The sequence below is a fragment of the Symphodus melops genome (assembly GCF_947650265.1).
Source record: "Symphodus melops genome assembly, chromosome: 6".
In the NCBI taxonomy this organism is placed as follows: domain Eukaryota; kingdom Metazoa; phylum Chordata; class Actinopteri; order Labriformes; family Labridae; genus Symphodus; species Symphodus melops.
In genome coordinates, this window is record NC_136696.1 from 117501 (window position 1) to 133251 (window position 15751).

The window sequence follows — 15751 nt, forward strand, 5'->3', positions numbered from 1 at the left end:
ATCAGAACCAGACAGTGATGAACAGACAGAGACCTGGATCAGAACAAGACAGTGGTGAACAGACAGAGACCTGGATCAGAACCAGACTCATGATGAACAGACAGACACCTGGACCAGAACCAGACAGTGATGAACATACAGAGACCTGGATCAGAACCAGACAGTGGTGAAGAGACAGAGACCTGGATCAGAACCAGACAGTGGTGAAGAGACAGAGACCTGGATCAGAACCAGACAGTGGTGAACAGACAGAGACCTGGATCAGAACCAGACTCATGATGAACAGACAGAGACCTGGATCAGAACCAGACTCATGATGAACATATAGAGACCTGGATCAGAACCAGACTCATGATGAACAGACAGAGACCTGGATCAGAACCAGACAGTGGTGAACAGACAGAGACCTGGATCAGAACCAGACAGTGATGAACAGACAGAGACCTGGATCAGAACCAGACAGTGGTGAAGAGACAGAGACCTGGATCAGAACCAGACTCATGATGAACAGACAGAGACCTGGATCAGAACCAGACAGCGGTGAACAGACAGAGACCTGGATCAGAACCAGACAGTGGTGAACGGACAGAGACCTGGATCAGAACCAGACAGTGGTGAACAGACAGAGACCTGGATCAGAACCAGACAGTGATGAACAGACAGAGACCTGGATCAGAACCAGACAGTGATGAACAGACAGAGACCTGGATCAGAACCAGACAGTGGTGAACAGACAGAGACCTGGATCAGAACCAGACAGTGGTGAACAGACAGAGACCTGGATCAGAACCAGACTCATGATGAACATATAGAGACCTGGATCAGAACCAGACAGTGGTGAACAGACAGAGACCTGGATCAGAACCAGACTCATGATGAACAGACAGAGACCTGGATCAGAACCAGACAGTGATGAACAGACAGAGACCTGGATCAGAACCAGACAGTGGTGAACAGACAGAGACCTGGATCAGAACCAGACAGTGGTGAACAGACAGAGACCTGGATCAGAACCAGACAGTGGTGAACAGACAGAGACCTGGATCAGAACCAGACAGTGATGAACAGACAGAGGCCTGGATCAGAACCAGACAGTGGTGAACAGACAGAGGCCTGGATCAGAACCAGACAGTGATGAACAGACAGAGACCTGGATCAGAACCAGACAGTGATGAACAGACAGAGACCTGGATCAGAACCAGACAGTGGTGAACAGACAGAGACCTGGATCAGAACCAGACAGTGATGAACAGACAGAGACCTGGATCAGAACCAGACAGTGGTGCTGGTTAATTGAAATAGTAAATGTGTAATAATAATAACATGTGAATTAGACAGAGAGGGAGACGCCCACCTGTCCAAAGGTTACCTGTGTGTTTGAACTCATTCTGAGGTGTCTGTGTTGCCGTGGTAACAAACATATTGACAGTGAGGAACAGAAGTAGTTCTGAGGTTTGTTCTTCCATGTAGAGATCATGGACATGGTCGCTACATTTCTGTTGTGAGACACATAAACACCTGAACACCTGGCAAACCTCCGTCACGTGTTTGGACGGCGTGAAGGATCCGAGTGCTGGACAGTCCAACATGACACCAAGGAGTGGCTCCCTAAGAACCACATCCACGTTGTGTCGTGGTCTAGTCTCCAGACCTGAATCCAATAGAAGATCTTTGCAGGGAGCTGAAACTCAGTGTTGCTGAGCGACAGGCTTAAAGCTGAGTGCTGAGTGCAAACCTGAGAGACCTCTGTGACAGTAAACAAACACAAACACTGATCAGCTGATCAAATGTTGATGTGCTGCAGTGAAACACAAACACTGATCAGCTGATCAAATGTTGATGTGCTGCAGTGAAACACAAACACTGATCAGCTGATTAAATGTTGATGTGCTGCAGTGAAACACAAACACTGATCAGCTGATTAAATGTTGATGTGCTGCAGTGAAACACAAACACTGATCAGCTGATTAAATGTTGATGTGCTGCAGTGAAACACAAACACTGTGATGTTTTATAAATCCTGTCTGTCGTCGTGGAACCTGTAGTTTAATCACATTAAGCTTAATATGCTGTTACCCCCCCCCCACCCCCACCCCCCCCCAGGTCCTGTGGCAGTGATCAGTGGGGAGGAAGACTCCGCCTCTCCTCTTCATCACGTGAACCACGGGATCATCAGTCCGTGTACGCTGGACGGAGCAGCAGACGCCGTGGTCATCGGGATGACACGGATCCCCGTCATTGAGAACCCGCAATACTTCAGACACGGACACAACTGTAACAAACCCACAACCTGTGAGTACACACACACAAACACACACACACACACACACACACACACACACACACACACACAGTCAGCTGTCCATCGTTTCCGAAGATGACGCTTGCTTCAGGATTGGGGAAGGGGTCAACGGCGTTGCCGTTGGTGCCACTTCTCGTGGGCGTTGAGGCCGATCCTCGAGCCACAGACTCGTCCGCAGGAGGAGCAGGAGGAGCAGGAGGAGCAGGAGGAGCAGGAGGAGCAGGAGGAGCAGGAGGAGCAGGAGGAGCAGGAGGAGCAGGATGAGCAGGGGAATCCAGAGGACAAAGGAGCTCCTGCTGCCCTCTGGTGTCTTTTCCTGCGTTTCTCGGTTCTTCACAGTTGGTCTTTATTGTGTATTTGTGAAACTGCTCGAGCACAGGTAACCTGCCAGGCCGGTCTATCCTGTGCCTGATAGGTAACCTGCCAGGCCGGTCTATCCTGTGCCTGATAGGTAACCTGCCAGGCCGGTCTATCCTGTGCCTGATAGGTAAACCTGCCAGGCCGGTCTATCCTGTGCCTGATAGGTAACCTGCCAGGCCGGTCTATCCTGTGCCTGATAGGTAACCTGCCAGGCCGGTCTATCTTGTGCCAGAGCTTCAAGGTGCATGGGATTGATGTTGGAGTGCTTTAAAAGTCCCTTAGTGTAGTCCTTATAGCGCTTCTTTTGTCCACCAGCTGCTCGTTTGGCACCTTGTAGTTGGCCGTAGAGGACTTGGCGAGGCAAGCGGTGGTCCGGCATTCGAATGGTGTGTCCTAACCAGCATAGGTGTTTCTTAGCCACAGCGGCTTCCATGCAGATAGAGTTGGTGCTCTGCAGGATTTCCGCATGTTGGACTCGGTCCATCCAGGAGAGGCCGAGGATCCTCTGGAGGCAGCGGATGTGGAAGGATTGCAGGAGTGAGATGTGTCGGCTGTATGGAGTCCATGTTTCCGCCCCATAAAGCAGGGTGGAGACACACACAGCATTGTAAACAGCAACCTTGGTGCTGACCCTCAGGTTTCGGTTTTCGAAAACCCTGCTACGAAGGCGACCGAAAGATGAAGAGGCTTTTTTGATACGGGTGTGTATTTCCATATCCAGAGAGCAGCAAGAGGACAGAGTTGAACCAAGGTCGGTGAACTGGTCTACAGTTTTAAGTGGAATGCCGTTTATATGGAAGCTGGGGGGTGGAGAGGTTTGAGAGAGGATTTGAGAGATGACCTCGGTTTTTTGAATGTTAACCTGAAGACCAAGGGATTGATAGAGACTGGCTGTTGTGTTGAGGGCATGCTGCATGGATTCCGGACTGTGTGCTAGAATCGCACAGTCATCAGCGTATTGCAGTTCAGCTATGCAGCAGGATTTGGTCTTTGTGTAGGCCTGCAACCTCTGGATGTTAAAGAGGCTTCCATCAAGGTGGTATTCAACAGGAACACCATCCTTGGGTCCTAAGGCACGATGAAAGAGGTGAGTGATGGCAGAGAGAAGGAGGTTGAAAAGGACTGGAGCCAAAACACAGCCCTGCTTCACCCCCAACATTAAAGAACTCTGACTGAAGTTCTCCTGTGGAGACTCTGGCTTGCATCCCGTCATGCAGCTGTTGCAGGATGGTGAGGAACTTGGGTGGTACCCCAAGCTTGGATAGCTGTTTCCAGAGCATCTCACGGTTGATCGTGTCAAATGCTTTGCTGAGGTCAATGAAGGCCATGTAGAGGTCTGCCCGCTGCTCTCTGCTTTTTTCCAGCAGCTGCCTTAAGACAAAAATCATGTCAGTGGTGGATCTAGTCTTCCGGAAGCCACATTGTGTTTCCGGGAGTGCAGCTTCAGAGATGTGATTAACGAGCCTATTGAGCAGAATTTTTGCCAGGACCTTCCCTGCGATTGACAGGAGGGAGATTCCACGGATGTTGCCACACATGGCTCTGTCCCCTTTTGGTTTGTAGATGACCACAATATCAGCATCCTTCCAGTCTTGTGGGAGAGTCTCACATTCCCAGATATGACAAATCAGGAGGCGCAGGCAGCGTGTAAGGAGGTATCCTCCATGTTTGAATCCCTCCGCTGCATTAAAGGTGGCTTTGAAGGTTGTAGATCCAGGGCAGGATAAGAGAGCTTTATGTGCATCATGTTTTAGTTTGAGTAGTGACTGAAACCAGTCCTGCTGGTGTTTCCTCCACTGGCCCAATGAATGTGAAGCTGCACTGTGGATGGCTTGGTGCAGAGCTGGCCAGTCGGCTGATTCCTCACACACACACATGCACACATACACACCTACACACACACACATACACACCTACACATACACACCTACACACACACACATACACACCTACACACCTACACACACATGCACACATACACACCTACACACACACACATACACACCTACACATACACACCTACACACACATGCACACATACACACCTACACACACACACACACATACACACCTACACACACACACATGCACACATACACACCTACACACACACACACACATACACACACACACACATGCACACATACACACACCTACACACACACACACACACACACACACACCTACACACACACACACACCTACACACACACACACACACCTACACACACACACACACACACACACCTACACACACCTACACACACACACACACACACACACACCTACACACACACACACACCTACACACACACACACACACACACCTACACACACACACACACACACCTACACACACACACACACACACACACACACCTACACACACACACACCTACACACACACACACACACACACCTACACACACACACACACCTACACACACACACACACACACACACACACACCTACACACACACACACACACACCTACACACACACACCTTAGACTTAGACTGAACTTTATTGATCCTTTGGGATGACTCCCTCAGGAAATTTAGGTTCCAGCAGCAGATACAATAAAAGTAAAAAATAAAGATAAAAATGTAACAGGTAACAAAATGTATTGTAAGTATCAATATACAGAATAATACAGCATCAATAATAGAACACTCTTCCATTGGAAGGATTATACCAGAAATATGCATGGAGGAAGCAGAATATACAAAAAGGCAGTGATTGATTATTGTTGTGATTATTGCACTTGGTTGAGATTATTATTGCACATATGAGTGAAAGTGTCCATGTGTCATTGCACAGTGAGGGTAGAAGGAAAGACGCTCCTACCCCTCTGTCCCGTGTGCTCTAGTCCTCCTCCCCCCAGGTAAGGAGTTGTAGAGTGTGATGGCGTGATGGACAAAGGAGTTCTTGAGTCTGTTGGTTCTGCACTTGGGAAGGAGCAGTCTCTCACTGAACCGGCTCCTCTGGTTGCTGATGACAGTGTGCAGAGGGTGGCTGGCATTGTCCATAATATCCAGTAGTTTGTTCAGTGTCCTCTTCTCTGCCACCGTCACCAGAGAGTCCAGCTTCATGCCGACCACAGAGCCGGCCCGCCTGATCAGTTTGTCCAGTCTGGATGTGTGCTGTTTGGATATGTTGCCCCCCCAGCACGGTGTAAAAAAGCACGCTGGAAACCACGGACTGGTAAAACATCTCCAGCAGCTTGCTGCAGATGTTAAAGGACCGCAGTCTCCTTAGGAAGTACATCCTGCTTTGTGTCTTCCCGTACAGGTGGTTGGTGTGTGTTGTCCAGTCCAGTTTATTGTCTAGACACAGCCCGAGGTATTTGTAGGAGTCCACAGCCTCCACTTCAGCTCCCTCTAACAGAAGAGGTTGCATCCTCTGTCTGGACCTCCCAAAGTCAATGACCAGCTCCTTGGTCTTAGAGGTGTTGAGCTGTAGCTGGTTCGTGTGGCACCATGCAGCAAAGTCCCCCACCAGTGTCCGGTACTCCTCCTCCCTGCCGTCCCTGATACACCCGACAATGGCTGTGTCGTCAGCGTACTTCTGTATGTGACACAGCTCAGAGTTGTAGCAGAAGTCCGAGGTGTACAGGGTGAAGAGAACAGGGGCCAGCACTGTGCCCTGGGGGGCTCCCGTGCTGCTGACCACAGTGTCAGACGTGATGTCCATCAGCCTGACGTACTGAGGCCTGCCCGTGAGGTAGTCGGAGATCCAGTTCACTAGGTGGGGGTCCACTCCCATCCCGCTCAGTTTGTCCCGGAGCAGGGGGGGCTGGATAGTGTTGAAAGTACTGGAGAAGTCCAAGAAGAGGATCCTCACAGTGCCGCTTCCCTTATCCAGATGGGAGTGGGCTCGATGTAGCAGTAGCAGGATGGCATCCTCCACACCGACACCTGGCTGGTACGCGAACTGCAGGCAGTCCTGGGCGTGTTGTACCTGGGGTCTGAGTAGGCTGAGGAAGAGTCGCTCCAGCGTCTTCATTAGGTGTGAAGTAAGTGCCATCGGTCGGAAGTCATTCAGCTCGCTGGGCCGGTTCTTCTTTGGAACCGGAACGATGCATGATGTCTTCCATAGGGTGGGCACTCTCCCTAGCTGCAGGCTAAGGTTGAAGAGCCGTTGTAGTGGTTCCCCCAGTTCAGCAGCGCAGGTCTTCAATAGCCTTGGACACACTTTGTCCGGACCAGCCGCTTTCCTGGGTTGGAGCTTCCTCAGCTGTCCTTTGACCTGGTCTGTGGTAAGATGAGGCAGAGATTGTGTTGAGGAGGGGGGTGTTGTGGTTTCCGGGGGGAGGTCTGCAGAGGGAAGGAGGAGAGATGGCTGTGGTGAGGGTGGGAGAGGGGGGGGCAGGGACTGGTCAAACCGGTTGAAGAAGTCATTTAGTTTGTTTGCCCTCTCCATTGTTCCCCCTGCGGCCCTGGTCTTTGTGTTGTGACCTGTGATGGTCCTCACACCTTCCCAGACCTCCCTCATGTTGTTTTCCCTCAGCTTTTGTTCCACATTTCTCCTGTAGGTGTCCTTTGCTTCCCTCACACAGCGCTTGACCTCCTGCTGTGCTGCCTTCATGGCCTCCCTGTCTCTGCTCCTGAAAGCAGCCTTCTTCTTGTTAAGGACAGCCTTAACTTCCCGCGTTACCCATGGCTTGTTGTTAGGGAAACAGCGTACAGTATTAACAGGGGCGACCACGTCGACACAGAAGTTCAAGTAGTCCATCACACAGTGTGTCATCCCTTCTATATCCTCACCATGCGGATCCATCAGCACCTCCCAGGCTGTGGTGTTATAACAGTCTCTGATGGCACTTTCCATCTCTGGGGACCACCCCCTGATGGATCGAGTTTTAACCAGCAGCTTTTGGACCAGGGGGGTGTAAGATGGCTGTAGGTGGACCAAGTTGTGATCAGACTTCCCTAATGGGGGGAGGGAAGTCGCTCTGTATGCCTCCTTCACATGAACATACAGGAGATCTATTGTCCTGTTGTTTCGTGTAGGACAGTCCACAACTTGATTAAAAACAGCCAAACTTGAGTCCAGAGTTGCATGGTTAAAATCCCCAGAAATGATCATAAGTGCCTCAGGGTGCCGTGTCTGCAGCCTCGCAGTGACAGAATGGATTTTCTCACATGCAGTGGCTGCGTCCGCACTCGGAGGGATGTAAACACAGATGGCGATCACGTGACTGAACTCCCTCGGTAGATAGTGAGGCCGCAGGCTAACAGCTAGCAGCTCGAGGTCCCGGCAACATGAGACTGTCTTTACGGAGATATGTCCTGGGTTACACCAGCGGTTGTTAACATACATGATGAGTCCCCCACCTTTACTTTTCCCGCTCGCTTTCGCGTCTCTGTCGGCTCTCACGGCAGTGAATCCCAACATGTTTACGTTAGCATCCGGTACTAGGTTAGTTAGACATGTCTCCGTAAATATAAGCAAGCTGCTCTCACGGTAGATCCGCTGGTTGTTCAGTGCGGACAGCTCGTCGATCTTCTTCGGCAGCGAGTTCACATTCCCCATGATGACGGAGGGAATCGATGGCTTGTATCGCCTCCGTTTCTCCGCTTTCTCGGCTTTTAGCTTAGCTCCGGCCTTGCAGCCCCTGCGTCACCCGTGATGGGGTGTCGTATCCCGGCGTGTCCCATTGTTCTTAGAGCCAGCAGTTCCTCCCGAGAAAAAGTGAGAAACCTGGCTCCTGGTCGAGTATTAAACTTAAGTGTATCCATAGGATATATAAAGCACACGATCTCTTCGCAGGGAAGAGTAAACAAAAGAGCTAAAGAGAGAGAGCTGCTGGAGAGGCAGCCGTCACTCACAGCGCCGGAAGTAGGAGCCTACACACACACACAAACACATCTACACACACACACCTACACACACACCTACACACACACACACCTACACACACACACACACACACACACACACAGGATGTCTGATTATGATTCTTCTTGAGTCTCAATAATCGCAACTCAGAACGGTCAACTAAGAGCTCTTGTGTGTTTCTGTTTCTGTGTGTGTGTGTGTGTGTGTGTGTGTGTGTGTGTGTGTGTGTGTGTGTGTGTGTGTGTGTGTGTGTGTCAGATGTTCAGCACATAAAGCGCAGAGACATCATCCTGAAGAGAGAGCTGGGAGAGGGAGCGTTTGGAAAGGTGTTCCTGGCTGAGTGCTATAACCTGAGCGCCACCAAGGACAAGATGCTGGTGGCTGTGAAGGTAAGTGTGTGTGTGTGTGTGTGTGTGTGTGTGTGTGTGTGTAGGTGTGTGTGTGTAGGTGTGTGTGTGTGTAGGTGTGATTGCCCTACGAGAGCTTTGATGCCTCACAGGTAACTGAGGGTGAACCTTGTTTAGCGGACCTTTTGAGCAGGTGTTAATACTAACAGCTGAAGAGGTGGTCTTGGTCTTGGTCTTGGTCTTGGTCCACTTCCAAACAAACCCTGGTTCTTTTCATTTGAGGTGTGAAAGCGACCGGACCTCAGTCCGACCCAGTTCTAAAGGTCATACGCCTTTCTGGACACAACGGGCATGAAGGGAAATCTTTGATATTAACCAAAAATCATAGATGACCAATGGAAATCTTTCCAAGTCACACGCTGCTAATGAAACATTGAATTGTTACAAAATATCATTTTAATTATTTAATTATTTCGTTTATTTAATTAAATTAATCATTTAACCCACTTTATCAATTCAAAATAAACTAAAAGTCCCAAACAAATGAAATGCTTCAGCTGTGCTTCAGCCCTGACCCGGGCTCGGCTTCAGCTGTGGTTCAGCCCTGACCCGGGCTCGGCTTCAGCTGTGGTTCAGCCCTGACCCGGGCTCGGCTTCAGCTTTGCTTCAGCCTGTGACCCGGGCTCGGCTTCAGCTGTGGTTCAGCCATGACCTGGGCTCAGCTTCAGCTGTGCTTCAGCCCTGACCCGGGCTCAGCTTCAGCTGTGCTTCAGCCTGTGACCCGGGCTCGGCTTCAGCTGTGGTTCAGCCTGTGACCCGGGCTCAGCTTCAGCTGTGGTTCAGCCCTGACCCGGGCTCAGCTTCAGCTGTGGTTCAGCCTGTGACCCGGGCTCGGCTTCAGCTGTGGTTCAGCCCTGACCCGGGCTCAGCTTCAGCTGTGGTTCAGCCCTGACCCGGGCTCGGCTTCAGCTGTGTTTCAGCCCTGACCCGGGCTAGACTTTCAGGGTTAAAATGGGAAGAAATGGTGTGAACTGGGCCGGCTCTCTGTCTCTTGTCTCTCAGACTCTTAAAGATCCCACTCTGGCGGCGAGGAAAGATTTCCAGCGTGAGGCCGAGCTGCTGACCAATCTGCAGCATGAACACATCGTCAAGTTTTATGGAGTGTGTGTGGATGGAGACCCACTCATCATGGTGTTTGAGTACATGAAGCACGGAGACCTGAACAAGTTCCTCAGGTGAGTCCAGCACCATTAGGGTGGGTGTGAACCTGATCTGTTATATTTTCTGACTTGATTACATAAGTGCTTATTGGAGTCATGCACAGAGTTAGTTAATTTATTGGTTGTCCCTTCAGTGAGAGTCTTTTTCACAGTTTCATAGTTTGGGATGGCAGTAGCCATACGGACTTGGGTAGGGAACCAGAGGGTCGTCGGAATATGGAAATTGGTCTGGTAGCTAGAGAGGTGCCAGACCACTTCTCGAGCACTGCCTAGGTGCCTTTTAGCAAGGCACGAAACCACCACTAGCTCAGGGGGTACTTCCAGTGGGTTTGCACTCTGACATCTCTCCATGTCCACAGTTCCTGTTTGTGTGTGTGATTCAGACCTTTGTGTGAGAAGCATGTCTCTACATTAACAGAGTGATGAACATCCTTTTGCTTTCTGATGAGGAGTTTGTTTAATTTCTATCCCACCAGATAGATTTCTTTTTGGAACTAATGATACACCAGACAGCCGAGGTGGTTCGGGCTTGTGTTCTGGATGCCCCCTGGTGTTCCAGGCATGTCTTGATCACCCTCGATGCCCATAAATCTTTTGACTGAAAAGAATATGAATACCTATTCAATGTACTTTGGAAGTTTGAATTTGGATACAAAAGTTCTACAAGTCCCAGCAGGCAGTGATCCACATTAATAATATTATCCCAGTATATCCACTTAAACTGGGGGACCAGACAATGAAGCCTCAGGCAACCACAATAACAAGTGCTGATCAAGTGTATGACATTACGAGGGGGCAGCAGGCACACAAACTAGTATTGTACGCAGATGACCTTGTACTGTGTTTTGCTTGATCCTGATGTCTCCATCCCAAGAGGTTTCTTTTTTCTATTAATGTTCAAGCAAAATCAATGTCATTTGAGATATAGAGCCAAATTTACTAAGATCTCAATTAAAGAGTACTAAATTGTGTGTTCATTGCAAAAGTTTGCACGTTTGGCTGGTGGGCGTTTTACGGGTGATTTATTAAGAACATTTGCGTGATGACGTCAGGTGCAAACCTTGTGGAGGCGTCTGTCAGGTTCTACTGGTTTACATCACAGAGAGTTTGGACGGAAAGCTGGACGACTGCAGGCGCAAAATAGATATCAGTGAGAGGCAAATGAACGTCCAGTATTTTCAAGTAATAGCAGATAAATGGGAATATAACAAAAGGAAAAAGTGTCTTATAAGAAAACCTGGGTATTAAACACGGTCCTCTGTGGCACTGGTGCCCAGTGTGTGTGTGCCACTCGTGCACCACAAGCTGGTCGGCGCTGTGTCTGGCAACAGGTACTGAAGTTGGGGGTACAAGCATGATGAGCAGTGATGAGCAGTGAGCCAGGCGACTTCAGACCAATCGCTCTGACATCCCACGTTATGAAGACCTTCGAACGGCTGCTGCTCCAACACCTCAGACCCCAGGTACAACACGCACAGGATCCCCTGCAGTTTGCATACCAGGCAAAGGTGGGCGTGGACGATGCCATCCTCTATCTTCTACACAGGGCTTACTCTCATCTGGACAAAGGGAGCAGCGTGATGAGAATCATGTTCTTTGATTTCTCAAGCGCCTTCGACACCATCCATCCCCACTTACTGAGAGACAAGCTGACCGAGATGAGGGTGGACTCGTACCTGGTGAGGTGGATCACTGACTACCTCACAGAGAGACCACAGTACGTCAGACTGAAGGACTGCACATCTGAGACTGTGGTCAGCAGCACCGGAGCACCACAGGGGACTGTGCTCTCCCCTGTCCTGTTCACCCTGTACACCTCGGACTTCCAGTATAACTCTGAGCTCTGCCACATGCAGAAATACTCGGACGACACTGCGATAGTTGCTTGTGTCAGGGATGGACAGGAGGAGGAGTACAGGAGCCTGATCGAGGACTTTGTGACGTGGTGCAGTGCCAACCATCTGCAGCTAAACACCTCCAAGACCAAGGAGATGGTGGTGGACTTCCGAAGGAAGAAACCACATCTTGAACCTGTTTCCATCGGCGGGGTCGACGTGGAGGTGGTCAGGACCTACGGGTACCTGGGGCTGCAGCTGGATGACAAGCTGGACTGGTCGCCTAACATGAACACTACCTGCAGGAAGGGACAGAGCCGTCTGTACTTCCTGAGAAGGCTGGGGTCCTTCAACATCTGCAAAAAGCTGCTGCAGATGTTCTACCAGTCTGTGGTGTCCAGCGTCCTCTTCTACGCAGTGGTGTGCTGGGGAGGAAGCTGCAAGAAGAGGGACGCAGCACGCCTGGACAGACTGGTGAGGAGGGCCGGCTCTGTGGTGGGCACAGAGCTGGACTCACTGGTGACAGTGGTAGAGAGGAGGTCTCTGGACAAAATGCTCTCCATCATGGACAACACACACCACCCTCTGCACAGCACCTTCACCGGGCAGAGGAGCATGTTCAGCGACAGACTGCTGTCACAGTCGTGCTCCACGGACAGACTCAAGAACTCTTTCGTCCCCCTATAGGCAATAAGACTGTACAACACTTCACTGTCACGGCAGGGAAGAAGCGCACGGTGATCCCTGGAATCTTTTTTCACTTTTTTCTCACTCCTCACCTGCACTGCTGACCTCAGAGTCAGCCCCGAATTGGACAATGTAATGCACATTGATAGTCACTTTACTGAGCACAGGTCACTTTAATGATAATCACTCTAATCATGTCTGGTTTCATCCCACTGTTGTGTTATGCTACATCTGTAAGGGTTGACATGATCACCCTAATTAGATCAAGTTTCACTCTATTGTCTTTGACACTTAATGCTAATCTGCTCCTCAATAGTTGGGTACTTAATGATAATCACCCTAACCACTCCTGGTTTCAGGTTATTGTCTAGGACACTTAATGCAAATCACTGCTCCTTTAAGTTGGTGAGCCAATTTACATTCCTGCATTGACTGTTTAATGACTGTACTCACACCTCTGGCACTACCTCAAACACCTCTGTACATGCACATGTAACTAGTTTCTAGAAGGTCAGCACTTTGTTTCTAAGGCTCTTTAACTGTTTACAGGTCTCTTTTAACCAGAACACATGTTTTTCTCTCCTCACAGGTTATGTACATTATGCTATATTAGTTTTAAGTCTAATGCTAATGCTAACTGCACAGGTTATGTACATTATGCTATATAAGTTTTAAGTCTAATTGCTAATGCTAACTGCACAGGTTTAACATATAATTATGTTTATTCTTAGTCACATAGGGGCTGCTATATCTTGTTTGGGGGATTTGTATACAGAGGGGAGGGGGGACAGCGGGTGTGTATTGTAACTAATGTCTTGTGTCCTGCCTGTCTGTATACTGCTACTGGATGCCTTGAATTTCCCTCGGGATCAATAAAGTATCTATCTATCTATCTATCTATCTATCTATGATGAGCCCCCCGTTCAAGCGTCCCACAGCGCAGCAGCAGGGGAGGGGGGGGGGGGGGCAGCAGGGGAGGGGGGCTGTAGAGTGAAGAGACGAGCGCGCTCTGGAGAAGCAGCAGAGACTTGTAAGCAGAGAAAATGAAATGTCCAGTTTAAAATGTGATGTTGGTGAGAAGAGGGAAACAGGACGACATCATGTCAATGTGTAAATTCTTTAGAAAGCAGACGCTGTGAATGTTCACAGTTTAATCAGGACGTTTCTTTAAACTATTATTGAAACAAGATACAAAATAAAATCATCCCATTGATGTTTCTGTCATTGAAACATGTGAACAGGTCTTTTATTGATCCTGTGTCTCCTCCTACCTGCAGCCTGCAGTGTGTCACACTGTGTCTCCTCCTACCTGCAGCCTGCAGTGTGTCTCACTGTGTCTCCTACCTGCAGCCTGCAGTGTGTCTCACTGTGTCTCCTCCTACCTGCAGCCTGCAGTGTGTCACACTGTGTCTCCTCCTACCTGCAGCCTGCAGTGTGTCACACTGTGTCTCCTCCTACCTGCAGCCTGCAGTGTGTCACACTGTGTCTCCTCCTACCTGCAGCCTGCAGTGTGTCTCACTGTGTCTCCTCCTACCTGCAGCCTGCAGTGTGTCACACTGTGTCTCCTACCTGCAGCCTGCAGTGTGTCACACTGTGTCTCCTACCTGCAGCCTGCAGTGTGTCTCACTGTGTCTCCTCCTACCTGCAGCCTGCAGTGTGTCACACTGTGTCTCCTCCTACCTGCAGCCTGCAGTGTGTCACACTGTGTCTCCTCCTACCTGCAGCCTGCAGTGTGTCACACTGTGTCTCCTCCTACCTGCAGCCTGCAGTGTGTCTCACTGTGTCTCCTCCTACCTGCAGCCTGCAGTGTGTCACACTGTCTCCTCCTACCTGCAGCCTGCAGTGTGTCACACTGTGTCTCCTCCTACCTGCAGCCTGCAGTGTGTCACACTGTGTCTCCTCCTACCTGCAGCCTGCAGTGTGTCTCACTGTGTCTCCTACCTGCAGCCTGCAGTGTGTCACACTGTGTCTCCTACCTGCAGCCTGCAGTGTGTCACACTGTGTCTCCTCCTACCTGCAGCCTGCAGTGTGTCTCACTGTGTCTCCTCCTACCTGCAGCCTGCAGTGTGTCACACTGTGTCTCCTCCTACCTGCAGCCTGCAGTGTGTCACACTGTGTCTCCTCCTACCTGCAGCCTGCAGTGTGTCTCACTGTGTCTCCTCCTACCTGCAGCCTGCAGTGTGTCACACTGTGTCTCCTCCTACCTGCAGCCTGCAGTGTGTCACACTGTGTCTCCTCCTACCTGCAGCCTGCAGTGTGTCTCACTGTGTCTCCTCCTACCTGCAGCCTGCAGTGTGTCACACTGTGTCTCCTCCTACCTGCAGCCTGCAGTGTGTCACACTGTGTCTCCTCCTACCTGCAGCCTGCAGTGTGTCTCACTGTGTCTCCTCCTACCTGCAGCCTGCAGTGTGTCACACTGTGTCTCCTACCTGCAGCCTGCAGTGTGTCACACTGTGTCTCCTACCTGCAGCCTGCAGTGTGTCTCACTGTGTCTCCTCCTACCTGCAGCCTGCAGTGTGTCACACTGTGTCTCCTCCTACCTGCAGCCTGCAGTGTGTCTCACTGTGTCTCCTCCTACCTGCAGCCTGCAGTGTGTCTCACTGTGTCTCCTCCTACCTGCAGCCTGCAGTGTGTCTCACTGTGTCTCCTCCTACCTGCAGCCTGCAGTGTGTCACACTGTGTCTCCTCCTACCTGCAGCCTGCAGTGTGTCTCACTGTGTCTCCTCCTACCTGCAGCCTGCAGTGTGTCTCACTGTGTCTCCTCCTACCTGCAGCCTGCAGTGTGTCTCACTGTGTCTCCTCCTACCTGCAGCCTGCAGTGTGTCACACTGTGTCTCCTCCTACCTGCAGCCTGCAGTGTGTCTCACTGTGTCTCCTCCTACCTGCAGCCTGCAGTGTGTCACACTGTGTCTCCTCCTACCTGCAGCCTGCAGTGTGTCACACTGTGTCTCCTCCTACCTGCAGCCTGCAGTGTGTCACACTGTGTCTCCTCCTACCTGCAGCCTGCAGTGTGTCTCACTGTGTCTCCTCCTACCTGCAGCCTGCAGTGTGTCTCACTGTGTCTCCTCCTACCTGCAGCCTGCAGTGTGTCACACTGTGTCTCCTCCTACCTGCAGCCTGCAGTGTGTCTCACTGTGTCTCCTCCTACCTGCAGCCTG

The 15751-nt window shown here is 50.6% G+C and overlaps 1 protein-coding gene across 1 annotated transcript in view; it reads left to right on the forward strand.

The window, feature by feature from the left end:
• Positions 1 to 15751, forward strand: part of LOC306824992 (NT-3 growth factor receptor-like) — a 61856-nt gene that overhangs the window by 34247 nt on the left and 11858 nt on the right. Inside the window, exons 12-14 of the mRNA XM_079345452.1 lie at positions 2104 to 2292; positions 8763 to 8893; positions 9914 to 10086. Coding sequence (XP_079201578.1) covers positions 2104 to 2292; positions 8763 to 8893; positions 9914 to 10086 — 493 coding nt within the window. The remainder of the gene's footprint in view (positions 1 to 2103; positions 2293 to 8762; positions 8894 to 9913; positions 10087 to 15751) is intronic.